This window comes from Dromiciops gliroides, chromosome 4 (assembly GCF_019393635.1).
Source record: "Dromiciops gliroides isolate mDroGli1 chromosome 4, mDroGli1.pri, whole genome shotgun sequence".
Lineage (NCBI taxonomy): Eukaryota > Metazoa > Chordata > Mammalia > Microbiotheria > Microbiotheriidae > Dromiciops > Dromiciops gliroides.
The window spans coordinates 444384485-444406079 of NC_057864.1; the positions used below are offsets into that span (position 1 = coordinate 444384485).

Sequence of the window (21595 nt, forward strand, 5' to 3'; positions counted from 1 at the left end):
GGGGAGCTGTCGTAGTGTGGGCTGGAAGAAAGCAGGAAGCCATTCCACTTCTTGAAACTAGTCAGCCCACCACAAGGTTTCCCGAAGGATTTAGCATCCCACTTTCTTCTCGAGCCAAAGGGGAATAACCCGCTCCTCTCCGCCCCCTCGGAGTGCTGCAGGAAACGCCCCCGCCCCGGGCACTGGCGGGCCACCACCCCTGGCAGCCAGCCCACCCCCGCCCTCCGTGCCAGGGCTCCCTCCCGGTCCTCCCACCGCTCCGGCTGTGGCCCCGCCCCTGCGCACACTCCTTGCTCGGGTTTCCTCCAATGATGGTCAGCAGGCGGAACGCCGTCTGCAGCTGGGGCCCGAGTCTACGCTATCCCTCGGTCCCGGGCTCTCCGCCTCGCATCACGCACACGCGGGGCTCCCCGGCCCTCCGGGACCCCCTCCCGCCTCTCCCGCGGCCGCTTCCGAATGAGACGAGCGCCGCGCTGGGGGTCGCGGGCCCGGGGGCGCTGGCGCTACGGCCCGGGGGGCGGCGCGGGCAAAGCTGCGCGTCCTTGAAGGCTGCGGTGCGGCCTGGGTCTCTGCCTCCGGGCCCCTGCCGGGGGCCGGGCTGAGCGCGCGGGGAGCCGGACCATGGATGTGGAAGAAGCCTTCCAGGTGGTGGGGGAGATGGGCATCTACCAGATGTACCTGTGCTTCCTGCTGGCCGTGCTGCTGCAGGTGAGTGCCAGCCGCATCCCGCCGCCCTCCTCCGCTGCCGGGCAACTGGTTAGGGGCGTGGGGGCCCCAGCACCGCGGGATCCTCCTTCTTGTACGCGTCCGGAGGCAGGGGTCTGTGATACCTGCAGCCCCAGAGGTGGCCCCTCCCTCCCCCTTCTCCAGGTAGGGGGCTTAGGCTCAGGCCTGAAGAATGCCAGGGTTCTGGGTGGCCCAGGGCCTTGCAGCCTCAGATCCATAAGGTCTCAATGTCTGCCCTTGCCTTGCTTTCTACTAGCTGCTCACACCCCCTTTCATTCATCTGAAGGGCTAGATGTGCCAGTGTCACTGGTTGCTGGGTGCAAGGGCTATGTTTTCTAGAGGCTCTACAGATAATGTTTAGCTCATCCGTCCTGGCCTGAAGTCAGGATGGCATAGGAAATAGGAAGTAAGTAGTTTATGACTTGTCTGATCTAGTCTGCCCCCCACCCCCAATCAAAGCATCTTTTGGGAGAATGTAAGGTGTTTTGTTTTTTTTAATGTTTCAGTGCATTTTATACAATAACTTTTCTTCAGACTCTTTTTTAAATCTGCAGTGAGCACCAAGGGATAGAGTGGAAGATGTTAGGGAGCGCATTTTACAGATTAGGAAAGCAGAGCCCAGAGAGATTAAGTAACTATCCCTGAGATCCTGAAAGTAGTAAGTGGGAAAACTGGAACTCAGGTCCAGATACTCATCTTCCAGATCTAGTGTTCTTTTCATCATACCACATGAAGGGAAACTGAGGCCCATAGTGAGGTTGTGATTTGTCAGAAGTTACACAACTTGTTAGCTGCAGAGTTGGAACAAGAACCTAAGGTGTTCTTTCCACTGGCATTCTGAATTATGCTGCCCTGAGGTGGTGCTTTTAGATGTTGATTTTTTCCTACCATGGCCTTGAAAAGCCACTGAAAATTAGCTTTAAAAGCCCATTTATTGTGACCATAGACTTCCATGATTTTAAAATGTAGTTATTAACTCTATCTAATAGAAATCGTTTAAAGCTCCGAGAATTCTGGGCAAGGAACAGATTTGGAAACAGGAGCCCGAGAAACATGAGTTTCAAGCTGTGTCCTAAAGGCCAAGACTGATACGCTTTCCCAGGTAGAGGGAGGTAGGAAGGAAGCCTCTTCCAATTTTTTTTTTTTTTAGTGAGGCAAATTGGGGTTAAGTGACTTGCCCAGGGTCACACAGCTAGTAAGTGTTAAGTGTCTGAGGCTGGATTTGAACTCAGGTCCTCCTGACTCCAGGACCGGTGCTCTATCTACTGTGCCACCTAGCTGCCCCAAGCCTCTTCCAATTTTAAGGTGCAAAAACACAGCCATTCTCATGAGTTCAAATTTGGCATTATTAGCAAAAATTTCAAGGCTGATCAAAGAAGAGATTAACTAATATGTGTGTAGGCCTGTGGGCATTCTTTTTTTGGGGGGGAGGGGTAGGTCAATGAGGGTTAAGTGACTTGCCCAGGGTCACACAGCTAGTATGTATGTGTCAAGTGTCTGAGGCTGAATTTGAACTCAGGTCCTCTTGAATTCAGGGCTGGTGTTTTATCCACTGAGGCCCCTAGCTGCCCACCCACCCCAGGCATTCTTTAGCTTTTAAAAGTGCTACCCAACGTTTTAGGCATTGTGGTATAACCACAAGATTGTTATACTTGCATAAGAGGATGAGGCACCAGGAAAGTTTGAAAAAAAAAATAATAGGAGCTAGCCTTAATGATTCTCTTTTCTCTTCACGTATTGTTTGAGGTGCAGACTGCTTCCAGTACCCATCAGAAGAAAGGAAATTTGGCAAATTCCATTTTCTTTTCCCATATGGGATATTCCCAATATACCAATGAACTGTTTTCCAAAACTTATCCTGTTAGTCAGTTGTTTGGTTACTTTGCACACACATATTGCTCATTAAACAAATATTCACTACGGTGTGGAAAAGCACTGTGTCCCAAGACATTGTGCTTGGGGTGGAGGGGGGAAGAATTGCAAAGAGGTTTTGGAGAATGTTGCTTTGTAGAAGCATATGATGCATTCAGAAAATATCTTTTGATAATTGCGGTAGCTAGGTGGCACAGTGGATAAAGAACTGGCCCTGGATTCAGGAGGACCTGAATTCAAATTCCACCTCAGACATTTGACACTTACTAGCTGTGGGACCCTGGGCAAGTCACTTAACTCTCATTGTCCCACACACAAAAAAAGAAGAAAAATATCTTTTGATAATCTATGAAAACTGCTTTAAATACAGGTGCTCCTTTCAGAATAACAAGCAAAAAAATAATCTATGAAAACTTGTGCTGCTGAAAGAGGAGAGTATGTTGCCTAACAAAGTGCTCTGAGTCTGGAGAAAGAGGACTTTGGTTCATAATCCAGCCACTTGCGTGACCTTGAGCAAGTCACTTCTTCCCTGAGACTCAGTTTCCCTATGGTAAAATAGTATTATGTTTCCATCATCCTTTTGTGACTTCACTATTTTGCCTAATGCAAAATCCACAACATCAAAGTGCCACAAAACACAAGCCACAGCCAACTCCCTCTAACTCCTGGATTTACCACCTTCTTCAGTTATCATCAGTATGAATCAACCAGAGTTGGCAGCCTTTCCAATTTCTTATTGGTCAAATGACTTTTCTACATATTTTAGCATCACTATCTCTATCTTGCACATATATTATAATAGTACCTGGCATTTATAGAATCCTTTAAGGTTTGCAAAGCACTTTAAATAGATTGTCTCATTTGATTCTCACAATAACCCTGGGACGTAGGGACTGTTATTCCCATTAAAGAAAACAGGCTCAGATTGGTTAAATGACTTGACAAGGGTTACACAGTTGTAGGGCTCTGAGATGGCATTTATTAAGCACCTACTATGTGCTAGGTGCTATGCTAAGTGCTGGGGATGCCAAATGAGACCAAAGAAAGTTATCTTACCCTCAAGGAACTCCTGGTCCAAGGGAGAGCTCAAATTTAGCTGTTTGTGCCTTCAAGTCTAACTTTCCATCCATTTAGGTCAAGCCACCTTCTCTACCTATCCTCTTCCCCCTACTCCCATTATATGCATTGGAGTGAGTGCAAGTGCACTGTCAAGAGTTTTCTTGTTCAGTCATGTCTAATTCTTTGACCTTATGAACCATAGCACCAGGCCCTTCTATCCTCCACTATCTCTGGAAGTCTGTCCAAGTTCATGTTCATTGCTTCTGTGACACTGTCTTCTGCCGTTCCCTTTTCCCTTTGCCTTCCAACTTTCCCAACATCAAGGTCTTTTCTAGTAAGTCCGGTTTTCTCATTATGTGGCCAAAGCAATTAAGCTTCTTCCTCAGTATTTGATCTTCCAGTGAATGGACTGAATTAATTTCTTTTAAGTACTGATCGATTTGATCAAATTGCTGTCCATGGGACTCTCAAAAGTCTTCTCCAGCACCACAACTTGCAAGCATTGAGTCTGCAGAGCCCAGCTTTCCTTATGGTCCAACTCACAGCCATATATATATATATATATACTGCTAGTGGAAAAACCATAGCTTTGACTATGCTAACCTTTGTCAGAAAGATCTCTGCTTTTTAATGTGCTGTCCAGATTTGCCATAGCTTTCCTTCCAAGGGGCAAGTGTCTTAATTTCATGGCTGCCGTCACTATCTGCAGTAATCTTTGAGCCCAAGAAAGTAAAATCTAATACTGTGAATATCATCATGTGCTTTTTTTTGTGGGGCTATGAGAGTTAAGTGACTTGCCCAGGGTCACACAGCTAGTAAGTGTCAAGTGTCTGAGGGGGGATTTGAACTCAGGTCCTCCTGAATCTAGGGCCAGTGCTTTATCTACTGTGCTACCTAGCTGCCCCCCATCATCATGTGCTTTTTTTTTTGGGGGGGCAATGGGGGTTAAGTGACTTGCCCACGGTCACACAGCTAGTAAGTGTCAAGGGTCTGAGGCCGGATTTGAACTCAGGTACTCCTGAATCCAGGGCTGGTGCTTTAACCACTGAACCATCTAGCTGCCCCATCATGTGCTTTTAAAGAATGAAAGAAGCTACCATTTTGGACAGCATTGTATTTTTACATACAAATGGCTATTTTGGGAACTATCTAGAACTGTGCACTCAAACTCAAATAGAAACTGGGATCAGCAAAGTGTACCTAAGGATCCCTGCAGAGGAAGAGGAGGGAGCGTGTTGACTTAGAAAAACCACATTTTAACATTATCTGTGTTCTTTTGTGTTTTATTTAGTTAGTTAAATATTTCCTAATTACATTTTAATCTGGTTCCTGTGGTGCTTGGGAGTGCTGGGGCTGGCAAAGGTGGTTCAGTCACCTCTGATCTAGAGGATTTGCTTTGATGTGGCTAGAACTAACCTTTCCAGACTCAGTTTTCTCATCTGTAAAATTGGTTGGACTTCTGAGGTCCATCCCTTCTCTCTATAGATCTATGATTCTGTAGCCTTTTCTAGCTCTCAATCTATGATCCTGTGAACTGCATTTCATATTCATAAATGACTTTACATTGGGGCAGCATTCACATGCTTTCCCTCTATCTTTAATATCTATATTGTAAACAAAAACAAGCCATATATCTAAAATGAAGCTAACTTAGTCTTGTTTATAGCCAGATTTGATTCAATTGAGGATACTTACATTAAGAGAGCCCCTTTAAAAAAAAGAGAGCTCCTTTACCCCCCAATATTAATAGTATTTTATTTTTTTCCAGTTACATGTAAAGATAGTTTTCAACATTCACTTTTAGAAGATTTTGAGTTCCAAATTTTTCTCCTTCCCTCCCTTCCCTCCCCCCTCCCCAAGATGGCAAGCAATCTGATATAGGCTATATATGTACACTCACATTAAACAAAGAGCCCTTTTTTATATAGAACTTCGTGCTAAGTTTAAATGACAGAGTCCTTTCCTCCTTGGACTCTACTAGGGAATATAACTGACATGCAAAAGATAACAGTAAAATAAAACCGTGGAGTCTGTATATTATACAGTCATGGACAGAGTTCTATGTAACATTTGTGGGGGGAAGTTATTAACTAGGATAGAGGTGTCAAATTTGTTGGCTGGATTGAGCAAATGTTCAGAACTGAGTGTAGCCCGGCCCAGATTAAAATGTAATTGGGAAATGTTGAATAAAATAAATAGAGACAATGCAACACAGATAATGATAATTTGTGGTTTTCTGAGTCAATATGGGGCTCACTGGGATCTGCTTCTATTTGAATTTGACAGCACGGAGGAATCAAGACAGGCTTCTTGGAAAAGGTAATATTTCAGTTGGTCTTTGAGGGTAGGAATTCAGTAGGAAAAGTGGGGGAGGAGAGACATCCCAGGCAAAGAAAACAGCATGAGAAAAGGTACATAAGTGGCAAATCACAGCATTTTTGAGGACCAGAGAAAGCCAGTTTGGCAGGAAGTAGTGCAGTAAGGCTACAGTTGTAGTTGATGCCCAAGACAGGCATAGGTTACTTCTCTGGATGTCTTTAAAAAAAACAACAACAACGGACAAACAACCATCTTATAATTACTGAACCGGATAAGAGTTCATTGTAATGTTTAACATGTGAGTCATTTTGCTTACTTTCATTTTTTGCCTCTATTTCCTGGTAGGGATTATGAGTTGGAATACTGGTCAGTCAATTAGCCTTTAATTAAGTACCAACTATGTGCCAGGCACTGTTCACACACACAGAGGCAGGAAAATATTAAATAGTCTAATTGGACTATCTACAACTTCTATATGTGTGAATGTGAAGGAAAATGGAAGGCAGGACATACTCTTTCGTTTTAAATTCCATTAGGTAATGGAATATTACTGCGTCCAAAGAAATTATTGACTGGGAAGAATACAGATATGTGAAGAATCTTATATGAACTCATGCCAGAAACTGGTCATGTAGTCGATGGGGTGTGTGTGCATGTGTGTGTGTGTGTGTGTGTGTGTGTGTGTGTGTGAGATTTGCAAACGTTTTCTGTCTCTAGATCCCTCTGTCAGAGCCACAGACTGAGCAAGCCACTTACCCTACGTGATTTTGTTGGCCTTTACCAAGGCTCCAGAATTGATATGGGGAATCCCCATTCTTGATGAGGTACCAAGAAGGTCATAAGATCATAGACCTAGAATCAAAAGAAACGTCTGAATCCCTAGTAGGTGAAGCATGAAGAAACTTCCCTCCACTCTTCTAGCTGACACTGGCCCCATTCCCGAAGCTTCTGTGGCCTTTATTGCTTTTCTCCCTCTTTGGGGCGTTTAAATGCTTGTCAAATTGAACTCAAGGAACAATACAAGGAAGTATGGAGTTAAGGATTTTATGTGATTTTGTGCGTGTGTGATTTTTGGTATCTTAAAGTCTCTCAGAGATGGATTTGAACCCAGCTCCTCTGACTCAAGAGACATTACTTCTGCTGTAGTACCATCCTTCAATGATATCTGAGCTTTTAATCAATCTTTATTTTCTTGTGATAACAGTCTAGGAAGAGGAGGCCAAGCATCAGTGGCAACTTGTTTTCTTTCTTTTGATGAGTTTTAAAGGAAGGACAAAACGTTTTCATCTGGAGAATACTGTAGTTGGAGTGAGAGAACCCAAGTTCAAATTTTGGCTCTGCTCCTTACTATTTTTGTGACCTTCACAGGTCACCAAGCTTTCCCAGGCTTCTGTTTACCCAACTGTAAAATGAGGGGGGGGGGATATTGGACTAAATGAAAACTTCTTAAAATGTGGGTTTCCACCCCATATGGGATGGCATAACGGAGTGTGGGGGTTGTGAAAAATTTGGCAACAGTAAAAGGTTATGTATACCTATTTTATATACCTATATGCCCGGAGTCGTGTAAACATTTCTCTGGCAAAAAGGGATCTCGAGGAGAAAAAGGTTAAGAAGCCCTGGAATAGATGACCTTGAAAATCCTCTCAACATGTGACCCTATGGTGATCTGCCAAGCTGGGAGGGAGAAAAGAGAGGAAGGCTTCTCTTGGCAAGAAGAGGAATAGCAGGGTTGGGATTTTGTGAAGTTTTCATAACCAACGTCAGGAGCGAGGCACCACTACCCCCTCAGATTGGAGTGGCGTCATTGTAACTGTGGTAATAGGCATTGATAGGTTTCAGACTTGAAAGGAACCTTAGGGAGGATCATCTCCAACCTCCTTATTTTATAGCTAAGAAAACTAACACCTAGAGAGGTGGAACCATTGGCATGCCCAGGTAGTAAGGTATTCGAATCATATTTCTCTAGTACTTTGAAGTTTACAAAATACTTCCTGTGAGGTAGGCAAAACAGATATTATTTTCACAATTTTTTGAAGGAAGAAAGTGATGTCCGGAGGGGTAAAATGCTTGTTAACTGATTGAAAGGACTCACTCGTATGGCAATTGAGTGTGTTGGTGGCCTCTTTCTGGTTTAACCAACAGTCTTGTTTCTCATCCCCAGAGATGGGAGTGAGACCTAACCATCTCTTAACCCATCTAACTTTGTTCCTCAAGATCTCTATAAATGTCAGCTAAGTTAAAGATGGAGACCGTGGTTTAGTGTTCATTGAGTGAACCTACCATGCTGTAGTTATGCCATTCATTAAAGCCAAGATTCATTAAAATGTTGATCCTACTGATTGATTTTGGGGCATGCTGTACTTGGCACCCTTCATGAGGAATTTAGAAAATGTCATTAGCTATACCAATGAAGAAAGTAAAAAATGATGGATAATATACTCCACCAAGTTTGGAAAAAGAGAATAGTTATGTATATTAGTATTGCCTTATCCTTTTGTGTTGTTTTTAAGTCTTAAAAAAACTCACCTTTTGCATCCTATTAACATTTTATTTAATTTTCATGATGATTTTTTTTGTGTGGGGCAATGAGGGTTAAGTGACTTGCCCAGGGTCACACAGCTAGTAAGTGTTAAGTGTCTGAGGTCACATTTGAACTCAGGTTCTCCTGACTCCAGGGCCAGTGCTCTATCCACTGTGCCACCTAGCTGCCCCGTAAATACACTTTTAAAAAATAATTTTTATTGATATCTTTTGTTTCTAGGTTGCCAGACTTTCTTTCTATATCCTTCTCCCTCTCATATTCCAGAGAGCTCAAAAAGTGATTAATACACTGAAGAAAATATGACAATGTATGCAATATTCCTTATCCATAGACTGCTGCACGTGCACACACACACACACACACACACACACACACACAAACACTGAAACTGGGGACAGTGTCTGATTTTTCTTCTTGGTTTTATTTTTTTATAATTTTGCAACATTGATTTTCAAACCAACAAATATTTATTAAGTACATATTAAGTGAATGACACTGCTATCCATCATTTTATGGTGGTTATTCTTTCCATTTACATTGTTATAATTATGTGTTTTCTTGAGTCTATTGACTTCATTTTATATCAACTCATCAGTAAATTTTTCCATGCTTCTCTGAATTAATCATATTCTTTGTTTCTTACAAGAATGGTACAATTTTATTGTACTCACATATCACAATTTATTTAGTCATTCTCCAATCAATGAGAACTTGTTTTGTTTCTACTTATTTGCAACCACAGAAAGGGCTGCTATAAATATTTTATTGTATATAGAACCATTCTTTTTGTCAGTGAACTCCTTGGGTAGATGCCTAGGAATCTTTAGATCAAAGGACATGGAAATTTTAGTCATTTTATTTATATAAGTACAATTTGCTTTCCAGAATGGTGTACCAATTCACAGCTCTGCCAACAATGCAGTAGTATGCCTATCCTTCAATAACCTTTCCAGTATTGATTATTCCCACCTTTTGTTATCGTTACCAATTTGCTGGGTGCTAGATGAAACCCCAGGGTTGTTTTGATTTGCATTTCTTTCATAGGATTGCCAATAGTTGGCAATTCTTTTGAGAACTGTTTATTTATGTCCTTTGCCCACTGTGGGCACTGCTTTTGTATTTTATATTTGTTACCTGTCTATATATTTTGAATATCCAAACTTTATCTGAGAAATTTGATATAAAGGTTTTTCCCACATACTATTTTTAATATATCTGTAAAACTAATATAAAAAATTTTCCTGAGAGCAAAATGCTTTATTTCTGTCTTCTTTTTTCCTAGACCAAGCAAATCTGTGTTTATATTCATATGGGGAAGAAACTCCCTTTGGCAATGCAGATCAGCACCTGTTTTGCACCAATAAAAATATAATCTTAGGGAGTTGCCTGAGGTACTGAAACATTAAGGAATTTTCCCAAGGTCACATAGCCAGCATAGTCAAAAGCAATACCTGAAGATAGTAACTCCTCACTCTGGATTCAGCTCTCTACCCACTTCCAGATGTTGTTTTTAATTTCTTAAAGTATTTTTAAAATTTAAAGTTGTAAATGTCCTTTGGCTTTAAAATGAAGTATTATTTCAGAAACCTCATGGATTGAAATACCTGTTAGCGCATAATATATGGATGGTGCTCTTTTCCCTTTCTTATGTTTGAATTTGTTTTAGGATTATTCACACACAATTATATAAAAATATTGATTTCACAAGAGATGAGAGATCATCTGGTCTAGCTCCTTCATTTTCCAGGTAATTAAAGTGAAGCCCAAAGAGATGAAGTGACTTGATTAGGGTCCCATAGCTACTGAATCCGAGCCAGGGACCAAGCACCAAGCCTCCTAACTTCTAGTCTAGTATTTTCTTTATAACATTAGACTGCCTGCTCTAGCAACTCTCTGTTATTCACAACAGGTTTTTAATACCAGGACATCTCCCCACTCTTACTTATTTTATATGCTTTATCAAGGCTACCATTTTGTAAATATTGGGGAGCGTCCAATACTTTTCATATTATTTTAATTAAAACATAATTAGGAGATGCTATTGCAAAAACACGATACATTTCAAAGCCTAGGGTTGGTCAAATTTCTTCCTATTTTTTGATTGTCCATTCTATTTCTTCTCTCCCTCATCACTGATAACGAGAAAGTTGACTATGAAACGGCATTTTAAATTGGGGGTGGGGATGGGGAACGTAGCCATATTTATTATCTAATCTTTTTTCATTTATCTTTTTCTATGCTTGATTTCTAATGGACAAGAATCAGAAGTGTTAGATGTGGGCAAAATTCTTTTGCCAATGGGCACCTTGACAGCCTGTAGGTACCCTGACCTATACCAATACCCCTCATTGTAATGAATTTTAATTAGGACAGGGCTAGATAACCTACTAAAGCCCACTGATACTGCATACTTCACTGGTGTCATAGTTCTGGAATAATCGTGGCTCTGCTATTTATTACCTTAGTGACCTTGAGCAAGTCTTTCAGGCTTTTCCTTTGAGCTCTCAGTTCATCATCTATAAAATGAGGAAATTGGACCAGACGGTCCCTAAAGTCTCTTCCTCCACTTTAAGTCTATAATGCTATGGCAGATCATTGAGGTCTTAATGGGTCGCCATAGTATGCTCAGGTTTTCTTCCTCTCCCTTCCTACCCCTCACCCTTATAGGACCTCCCTCTATAGCTGTGGTTTGGAAAGATCTGGAGATACATAAGCATCACTAAGATTCAGGAATATGAATTGAGCTAGAGAGCAGCCAGTTAAGACTAAGTGTGAGGACTGGACTTCAGGATATGCCTAATAGCCTTTTTCTGGGGTCAAAAGGACAAATAGCCTTTTTTCTATATACCTGGCACAATAGAGAAAAACAATAGTCATTTTTTTTTCAGGGCAATTGGGGTTAAGTGACTTGCCCAGGGTCACACAGCTAGTAAGTGTTAAGTGTCTGAGGCCAGATTTGAACTCAGGTCCTCCTGAATCCAGAGCCGGTGCTCTATCCACTGCGCCACCTAGCTGCCCCAATAGTCATTCTTTTTTAAGGGACATGAAGTTAGACTGTAAGTTCCTTGAGAACAGAGACTGCCTTTTCTTTTTCTTGGTGTCTTCAGTGTTTGGCATAGTACCTGGCATATACTAGGCTCTTAATAAAGTAGTCTAGTGACTGAAATTCTATACCCACAGACTGAGGGAGAAGGAGAGGGAATTACTTAATAAAATTGTCTTTTCTGGGTACCAAACCTTCCTGTCTCCTTTCAAAAGACCATAGGATTATGGATTTAAAGATCAAAGGGACCTCAGAGGCCATATAGTTCAAGCCTTTTGGTTAGGTTGTTGTCCTTCATTCTCAAAGATGACCAAAGTGACATCCCTATGTTGGTGTCAAGGTGCATTGTGTCTGACTGTGACTGATCAGACCAATAAAGCTATAGGTCAGGCACAAATTGTCCATGTGAACATTTGGAATGATGGCTCTAAATTCGTACATCTTGAATTTTTTTTGAGCTACTGCAATTTTGCTTTGCTCATAGAGTACAACACCTTCTCTGATGAGGGCATGCCATGCTGGATAGTCCTGTGCCTGGGCTCTCATGTCACACAATTGATTAGGAAGTTCTTCTGAGAGACTTTTAAGAGTATCCTTGTATTGCTTCTTCTGACCTCCATGTGAGTGCCTGCCTTGCCTGAATACTCTGCAGAATAGTCTTAGAGGCCTTAGAACAACCCTTCTGGATAGCTGATAAAGAAACACACGGATGGTTAAGTGACTTGACTGAGATAGAGGATGCCCGCTCTACTTTCCTTTAATCACACCTCCAGAGAAAACCCCTTTCCCAGCATACCCTTCACCAGAACATACTTGAGCCCCTCTCTTCCATCTTCCATTCCTTCCTCCCCTTCTGTTGACTCAGCAGATTAAGTTAAAGTCAGCAAATATTTAGACAGCACCTATGAGTGTGAGATTACTGTTAAGATTGGAATATGCTAAACATGTAAAAACTGCTTTGTCATTGAAGCTCTGTCCCAAATTACCAGTGATCTCTTGTCAAATCCCCTGGCCTTTTCTTAGATCTCATCTTTCCAGAGGTCTCTGCAAGATTCATCACTATTGGGACATTGCTCCCTCCTAGTTCTCCTTCTAACTGTCTGACTTCATCACAGTCTTCTTTGCTGTCCTCAGCAACTCAGATCTTCCATCTCCCTCTTCCTAACTGGGTGTCTCCCCTGATACCTAGCCTCTGCCCTGGATCTGTCTGTCTCTGTCTCTGTCTCCGTCTCTCTCTGGATATCTCTCTTTCTCTCTCTCTGTCTCTCCCTCTGTCTCTGTCTTCTTCTCTCTGTGTTTCTTTATATCTCTGTATCTTTCTCTGTGTCTCTGTGTGTCTCTGCCTCTCTCTCTCTCTCTCTCTCTCTCTCTCTCTCTCTCTCTCTCTCTCTCTCTCTGTCTCTCTGCCTTTCTCTCTTCCTCCACCCTCATATCACCAGATGACTTTGGACATCTCAAACTAGCTTTCCCATATACATCTCAAACTCAGCATGTCCAAAACAGAGCTCATTATCTTTTCCCTCACAGTCCCTGTTTCTGAACTTTCCTGTTTCTGTCAAAAGTTTCACTCTCCTTCCAGTCACCCAGGTTCATGACCTCATCTCTTCATTCTCCCTCACCTTCCCCTCATTTCTAGTCAGTCACTATGTCCTGTCACTTCTTTTTCTATAAATAGAATATTCTCTCAGATCTCCATCTTTTTCTCCATCCACAAGACAGCTAGCCCACTTAGGTCAGTCTTTTAACACATCTTGCCTGAACTGTTGCAGTAACCTTTTAATTGGTGTTACTGCCTCACATTTCCGCTCTAACCTAAACACAAGTGCCAGAGTGATATCCCAAGGCACAGATATAACCATGTCATTCTCCCACTCAATAAACTCCAGTAGTTTCTTGTTACCATTAGCATAAAATGTGAACTCTGTTGGTGGACATTTCCAATCCAATCTAATCCAATAAATATTTATTTATTTATTTATCTATGTATTTATCTATGTATCTATTTATTTATTTATCTATCTATTTATTTCTTTTTGGTGGGGCAATGAGGGTTAAGTGACTTGCCCAAGGTCACGCAGCTAGTAAATGTCAAATGTCTGAGGCCGGATTTGAACTCAGGTCCTCCTGAATCCAGGGCCAGTGCTTTATCTACTGTGCTACCTAGCTGACACCAATAAATATTTATTAACTGCCTACTATGGTCCAGGTACTATGCTAAGTGCTAGGAACACAATTAATAAAAAATTGAGTCAGTCCCTGCCCTCAAAGAGCTAAAGCCCTTTCCATCTAAAGCCCTGCCCATCCAACTCCAACCTTGTAGCCTTATTCATATTGATCCTTCCCCTTCATATACCTCTTGGGCTCAGCCAAACTAGCCTTGCTCTTTGTTACACACTACTATATACTTTGTGTCTCCTCGCATCTGCAACAACATGCATTTGCCTGAAATGCATTCGTGTCCCATCTTTCTAAAATCCGTGGTTTCCTCCAAAGTTCTCCTCATTCTACTTCCTCTATGAGGCCTTTCACGATTCCTCCCCCTAGTGCTATTCTCCTGCAAAAAGTTACATTGTGTTTATTTTGTATCTATCTCTATGTGTACATATTTCCAGTGATAGAATGTAAGCTCCTTGGGGCAGCTAGATGGCGCAGTGGATAGAGCACCGGCCCTGGAGTCAGGAGTACCTGAGTTCAAATCCGGCCTCAGACACTTAACACTTATTAGCTGTGTGACCCTGGGCAAGTCACTTAACCCCAACTGCCTCATTAAAAAAACAAAACAAAAAACAAAACAAAACAAAACAAAAAGAATGTAAGCTCCTGAAGGGAAGGCATTGTTAATTTTTGTCTTTGTATCTTCAGTGCCCACCACCGGTAGGTATTTAATGAATATTTTTTGAGTGACTGGTTATGTGTGATCTTGCTATGCTTGTACATTTCAGCCGAGCGACTCCTTCCTGTGTTATAACTTATGGCGGTTCCTGCATCAGGACGGAGGGAAGCCATTTTCTTTTTCCTTTGTAATAAATTGCTGCCATAGAGAGACCTACGTCAGCTTCTCATTCCTCTAGATTTACTGCTAAATGTGAAAATACTTCCTACCATGGCTTACATTAGCCTTATGTTCTACTACTTATCATGTCATAACTTTTTTTTTTTCTTTTTTCTCCAGGGCAGTTTCATTCTCTTAATATGACAAACAATTCTTCCTTTGCCTTTAAAAAAAACAAACCTCTTCTCCACTTAACAGTTGGATCATTGCCCTATAACATCAACTTTTTATCCTTTAGCTAGCAGAACACATGGTAAATTTCAGATGCCATCCAATCAGAGTCATGTTTTACAAGCTACGTGAATTCATGAATTTCCATTTCATCAGCTTCATGAAAATGAATGTCTTTTTTTAGAGGCAGGTGAACTCAAACCTTGTCCAGAGTTTGGCATTACTACTCTAGCAGTTCATGTGTGTTGGCTAAACTTAAAAAGAAAATAAAGGCTAACCGTTCTGGGGAGTAACCTGGAACTATGCCCAAAGGGCTATAGAACTGTGTTTACTCTTTGATCCAGCAATACCACTGTTAGGTTTATATCCCAAAGACATCCCCAAAAATAGCAAAAGACCTATTTGTAAAAAAAAATATTTATAGCAGCTCTTTTTGTAGTGGCTAAAAATCAGAAATCAAAGGAATACCCATCAATTGGGGAATGGCTAAACAAGCTGTGGTATATGATGGTGATGGAAAATGACAAACAGGGTGATTTCAGAAAGGCCTGGAAATACTTATATGAATTGATGTATAGTGAATTGTTGTGTACAGTGACAGCAATATTGTTTGATGAAGAGGTGTAAATGACAACTAACCTCAGCAATACAATGATTCAAGACAATCCCAAAGAACTAATGATGAAGCATACTATCCACCTCCAAAGAAAGAACTAATGTTGATTGAACACAGACTGAAGTATGCTATTTTTCACTTTCTTTCATTTTTCTTCTTTTATTCAAATTTTCTTACACAAAATAACTAATATGGTAATATTTTACATAATTTCCCATGTATAATCTGTATCTGATTGCTTACCACCTCAGGGAGAAGGGAGTGGAGGGAGGGAAGGAGGGATAAAATTTGGAACTCAAAGTTTTAAATAAAGGAGTATTTACTGAGAAAAAAAGGCTAAAATTAACTTGTATACCTGGTTTTGTGGAAGGTGTTTATGGTAAGGGGCCTGAAACCTCCTTTTTAATCCTTGCCCTGCTACTGGTATCACTTTTCTGTATCTCTTTTCCCAGTAAAACCGGGATAATATTTATTGTGCAGAAATCCCATTATAATTCTGTGTAAAGCAAGGAGTCTTAAACTGCATCCCCTAGAGAGATTTCATGGGGTCTGTGACCTAGGATGGAAAAAAATCCCATCTTTATTTTCACTGACCTCTTACTGAAACTTAGTATTTCCTTAAATTATTTTTTTAAATTCTGTAAAGGAATCCATAGGCTTCATTAATCGATCAGTAAACATTTATTAAGCATGTGCCATATGTCAGGCACTGGGTATACAAAAAGTAGCAAAATACAGTCCCTGCCCTCAAGAAGTTTATAGAAAATGGGAGAGACAATATGCAAGCAAATATAAACAAAATTAGCTATATCTAGGATAATTAGGAAATAATTAAAAGAGGGAAGGCACTGTTATTGGGAAGGGTTGGGGAAGGTTTTCTGTAGAAAGTGGGATTTTCCTTAGGACTTCAAGGAAGGCAGGGAGGTCAGTAGTCAGAGCAAAGGAAGGCATGGGGGACAGCCAGGGAAAATGCCCCACTCTAAGAGCTGGAGTATCTTGTAGACATCCAAAGGAGTACATGATGCAATAAGAGGTAAAGAACCATCCATTAGCTTAAAACTTCCATAGGGAAACAGGATTTAGAGCTGGCAAAGACCTAAAAGATTATGTGGTCCAGCCCCCCTTGTTTTAAACACAAGAAAACTGAGGAGCAGAGAGGAGAAGGTGATTTGATTATGGTCACCCATTGCAGTAGGTAGCAGAGCTACCAGATTCTTTGATTTCAAATTAATCCTCCTACAGCCTGTACTCCTGACTCTCCCCATCTTCTCTGTCATGCCCCAGAAACCTCTTTATTCACCCTGAAAGTCACTATACCCCCTCAAATTCTCACCCCGGAAGTACCCTCCCCTTCTGCAGCATCTTCCTCAAATGAGATAATATTTGTAAAGCTCCTAGCAAGTGCCTGTCACATAGTAGGTGCGTAATAAATGCTTGGTCTTTCCATCTTTCCCATCCTCTGATTGGTTAGTTCTCCATTTTAAGGAGGATGCCCAGTCCAGCCATGTCTTCATTCCTCTTCAGGTTTCACCTCTGGATCTCCTAACTTTGTCTATTATGCTCCTATGGCTTTATGTCATCGTTTTATGTGTTGTTTTCCAACAATAGAATGTAAGCTTCTTGAGGGTAGGGACTGTCTTTCTTCTTGTATTTGTATTCCCAGGGCTGTACAGGGCCTAGTTCATATAAAAAGTGTTTTATAAATGCTTATTAACTTATTGATCGTACTGTGTCTTACAATGTCAGGTTATGCTATTGAAAGATGTTTGAAAATGATGAGTTCTGTGAGCAGAGACATGGCTCCATCTGAATAAGAAAGACTATGTACAGTCTGTATACTGGAAGCCCATTGATAGAATCAGTGATGACAAGAATAGGTGGATGTACACTTCCAGAGAAGTGATTTGAAGGAAAGTCTTAGAGAGGCAGCAGCAAGACACCCCCTTGTGATTGGAATAAGGTGACCACGGGGAGGTCACAAAGGCTTATAGTATATTTTCCTGCAGCCCACAGGTTCAAGAGCATTAGCCAACGAGCCTTTTAAAGTACCGATGGTGTGCCAGGTACTGTGTTAGGGAAGGTAGGTGGCAGAGAGAACAGAGTGCTGGGCCTGAAGTAAGGAAGACTTTGAGTTCAATTCCAGTCAAAGACACTGGCTGTGTGACACTTGGCAAGTCGTTTAACTTCTGTCTACCTTAGCACCTACTTTCAGGGTCATTGTGAGGATCAAATAGGATGGTAATTGTAAAACACTTAGTGCAGTGCCTGGCACATAGTAAGTGCTTCGTGAATGTCTATTATTATTATTACTGTTAAGTTATCATCATCATCACCAGGTGCCAGGGATACAGAGACGAGAGAGACCAAATCAGTCTCTTCCCTCAGGGAACCTTGTTATAAACAGGGAGACAAATCTATATGAGTAGGGGCATGCACCATAGATACAAAACCACTTCTGTAGGTGGGAGGGTGAGAAATAGCCATTGCTGTTGAGTCTTAAAAGAAGGGAAGGGAAATGGAGTAAGCAATTCTATAGCACCTACTATGTGCGAGGTACTGTGCTGAATGCTTTACAATTAGTATCTCATTTGATCCTCATGACTTTGCGAAGGCATGTACTGTTATTATCCCCATTTTACAGTTGAGGAAACTGAGGCAAACATCTTAATCGACTTGTCCAGGGTCACATAGCTCAGAAGTGTCTAAGGCTGGATTTATACTCACATCTTTCTGACTCAAGGTCCAGTGCTCTGTCCACTGTACCTCATAGGATGAGAAGGATGAGGATAGGGACTGCATCTATGAGTTCATTGATATAATAAACTCCTAGAACAGGAAACTCCTTCCACTGATTTAGGTCGACAGCTTTCGCTGCTACTTCTGGGCTTTTAAAGTTTTCTAGGACACTAAGAGATAAATGACTTGCCCAGGGTCAGTACAAGTCAGTGAGGTAGTATTTATACCCATGTTTTCCTGCCTCAGAAGCCAGCTTTCTATTGATTATTGCATCCTACTTGTTTTGAAGATAACTAGGGATTTGAAGAGATGGCGATGAGGTCGGAGCGCTCTGCAGCCATGAGGGACATCCAAAGCAAAAGTGTGACTCTCAGAGATAGACAGCATTGTTAAGTTATAGTTAGAAGGCCCATGCAGGTGGACCATGGAGTTTCTGGTGGGGAATAATGTGTAGAAAGGCTAGAAAGGCAAACTGGGGCCAGGGCGTCAAGAACAGATAGAGAGCTGAGAATTAGAAGGGCCTGCAAGACTTTCTCCCCTAATGGAGAGCAAATAGGTTCCTCCTGCTATAATAAAGAGGGAATTGGCAGCATAAAAAAAGCAGGCAGGGAATTTGGCAAAGCTCACTTAGGGATGTTGGAACTGAGGATAAGCTCTAACAAGTCCAAGAGAAACCAGGAAAGATATAAAGTAAAAGGAAAAAAAAAAAGACCTAAGATAAATTAAATCTCTCTAAGCCGAGAGGGAAACAAAGAATAGATTAATGAGCAGTTAATAACAAACAGTTAAAGGTTAATGATCTGAGAACCCAGATTTACTTAGGTATTTGAATTTCTCTAAATCTTATTCTAAATAGTGTACAGTATGTTTAAATATAATAATGAATAAATCTAGTAAATGTTATGCTTAGCTGTTTTTAACAAAGTTACGGGAGTTTTTTATTTAAAAAAAAAAGAACAGGAAAGGGTTCTGTTCTCCTGGACTTAAGTGAACCATTCATAGGGGAAACATAACTGTTTAAACCTTGAGACTGTAGCCCAGGTAAGAGTGGCCACCTAGTGGCATTTTATCTGAATTGGGGGCGGCTTACTTTTGAGCATAGTCTCTGGGAAAGAATAACAACCTTGCAACCTCAAACTTCTAAAGCGATGGCCAATATCATATCCATCCTGCCCACCTTCCTGGCTTTCCACGAAGCTCAATTAAGGCAATATTTCCACGAAGCCCTTTGAAGAGCTATGCTAGGTCATGGTGTTGTTATAATTAGACAGTGTCCCTAACTGCCATGGCCAGAAAAAATACATCCAAAGGAGGATTGTAAATTCTTGAGAATGAGATTTTTTTTTAAGGGGGGATGGTGAATTTCTGTGGAATGTTTTAATTTTCTGCATTTGTATTTCTAGCTCTATGTTGCCACAGAGGCAATCCTCATTGCACTGGTCGGGGCAACGCCTTCCTACCACTGGGACCTGGCAGAGCTTCTGCCTAATCAAAGCCATAGCAACCAGTCAAGGACGGAAGACCAAGCCTTTGGGGAATGGTTCCTGACAGCCAATGGAAGCGAGATGCACAAGCATGTCCATTTCAGCGGCAGCTTCACTTCCATCGCCTCCGAGGTAAACAATTGGGAAGTGAAGAAGAAACAGAGTAGCCAGGTCACTTAATGAATTCGTTTCTTTGTCTGTAGTCACCTGCTCTTTGAATTTTCCGTGTCTGACTTTTAGGTACATCCCAAAGGACGTCACAACCATGATCGATAATAGTCATGACGATGAGGTGGGGTTGTTATTTTCTGAGTGGGGACAGGGACTGAGAGTAGATGTATGATGTCCCTTGGTGGAGTTGGGAGCACCTGGGGAGGAAGTTCTTCTACTGATACGGGTCAGCCCCTTCTCAGGCATTGAGAGGCTTGGTGATTTGCCCAGGCTCAGGTAGTCAGCAGCAAATAGTCACTAGGTCTTCCAGGCTTCAAAACCAGCTAAGGAATACCGAGAGCAATATTGCCTCTATCAAATGAGGCCATTTCAGGATAGGAATGAAAAAATGCTATCTAAAAACTTGTTCTTTTCTCTTCTCTCTTGAAAGCAGGGGGAGGGGGTACAGAAATCCCATAGAGGAAGTTGACAAAACACAGAAAGAAGTCACCACACAGTCCGACACATTTAACAAAAATATTTTTGTCTCCTTGAATATACTTTTCATATGTAACAATTTAGCCCATATATTACGAGGATGACTGTATTGCTTGGATATATTCATCATAGTAGCTAGCATTTACATGCCTCTGTAAGATTTGCAAGTTGCTTTATAACTATTATCTCATTCGATCCTCCCCAGAACCTGGGGATGAATAATCGTCACTTTGCAGATGAGGAAACTGAGGCACAGAGAGAGGTAAAGGACAGGTATTTAGGGTCTGAGGCTGAATTTGAACTCAGCTCTTCCTGACTCTAGGTCCAGCTCTATCCACTGCTCCACTTAGCTGCCACTATTAGATTATATTAATATCTAAGAACAGGATACATGAGGTTTTGGAGATGGACTGGACCTAGGCTTAGGCAACATGTAGAGTGTACAAGGTACCACAGGGCAAACATGCTTTTGTTGGAGGAGGGAAAGACTCAGGTCGTGGGCAATCTGTGCTGAGAGTGAGCACTGTCGAATGGGGGACCTGGTGGTAGAAAAGCAAAGGAGGGAAATTGCTTACCTGTAAGGGATCACTTCTTCCAAATCCCTTTATTGTCGAGTCATTTCAGTCATGTGTGACTCTCCGTGACCCTGTTTGGGGTTTTCTTGGCAAAGATACCGGAGTGGTTTGCCTCATTTTACAGATAAGGAATCTGAAGCAAAGAGGGCTAAGTGACTTGCCCAGGGTCACACAGCTATTAAGTGTCTGAGGCTGGATTTAAACTCGGGTCTTCCTGACATCAGGCCTGGCACTCTATCCACTGTGCCACCTAGCTGCCCCTACAACATCTAGAAGCACCCCAACCAAATCCCTAACCATCCCCTTTATTTGCTGTGACACAGAAACCAGAAAGATTGAAGCAGGGAAGAGAGTGGGAGGAATTCATTCAACAAACATTTATGAGAGTGCCTACATTTGGTGCTGTGGAGGGCCACCAAGCAGTCTCTTGTGTTCTGAGAGAAGAATACCAAAAGAGAAGGGAGAAGCCAGCACAAACCTAGGAAACTTCTTTAACCAGATGGGGAGAAGTTGGAGTGAGCCTCTCTATGATGTCGCCATTGGTCTTACAGGTTCCTCTTGAGCAGCTCCACATTAGGAAGTTTTTCTTCCTTCAATCTGATATAAATGTGTTTCTATGTACCTTGAGTCCACTTCTCCTAGTTTCTCCCTCTGGAGCCAAGCAGGACAAATCAACCCCCTCCACTTGAGATATAGCTATTATATTCCACCTCCTCCAACACCTGCCTCTTTTCTTTGTGTCTCAGTTC

General features: G+C 41.7%; 1 protein-coding gene across 2 annotated transcripts in view; it reads left to right on the forward strand.

Annotated features, from left to right (window-relative positions):
* The first annotated feature begins 315 nt into the window (after positions 1 to 315).
* Positions 316 to 21595, forward strand: part of SLC22A15 (solute carrier family 22 member 15) — a 94146-nt gene continuing 72866 nt past the window's right edge. For both annotated transcript variants that reach the window (XR_006356203.1, XM_043999626.1), the window contains exons 1-2: positions 316 to 708; positions 19543 to 19755. Coding sequence is in view for 1 of the 2 variants with exons in the window: in XM_043999626.1 (XP_043855561.1) it covers positions 622 to 708; positions 19543 to 19755 (300 nt within the window). In the remaining variant the exon portion in view is untranslated. The remainder of the gene's footprint in view (positions 709 to 19542; positions 19756 to 21595) is intronic.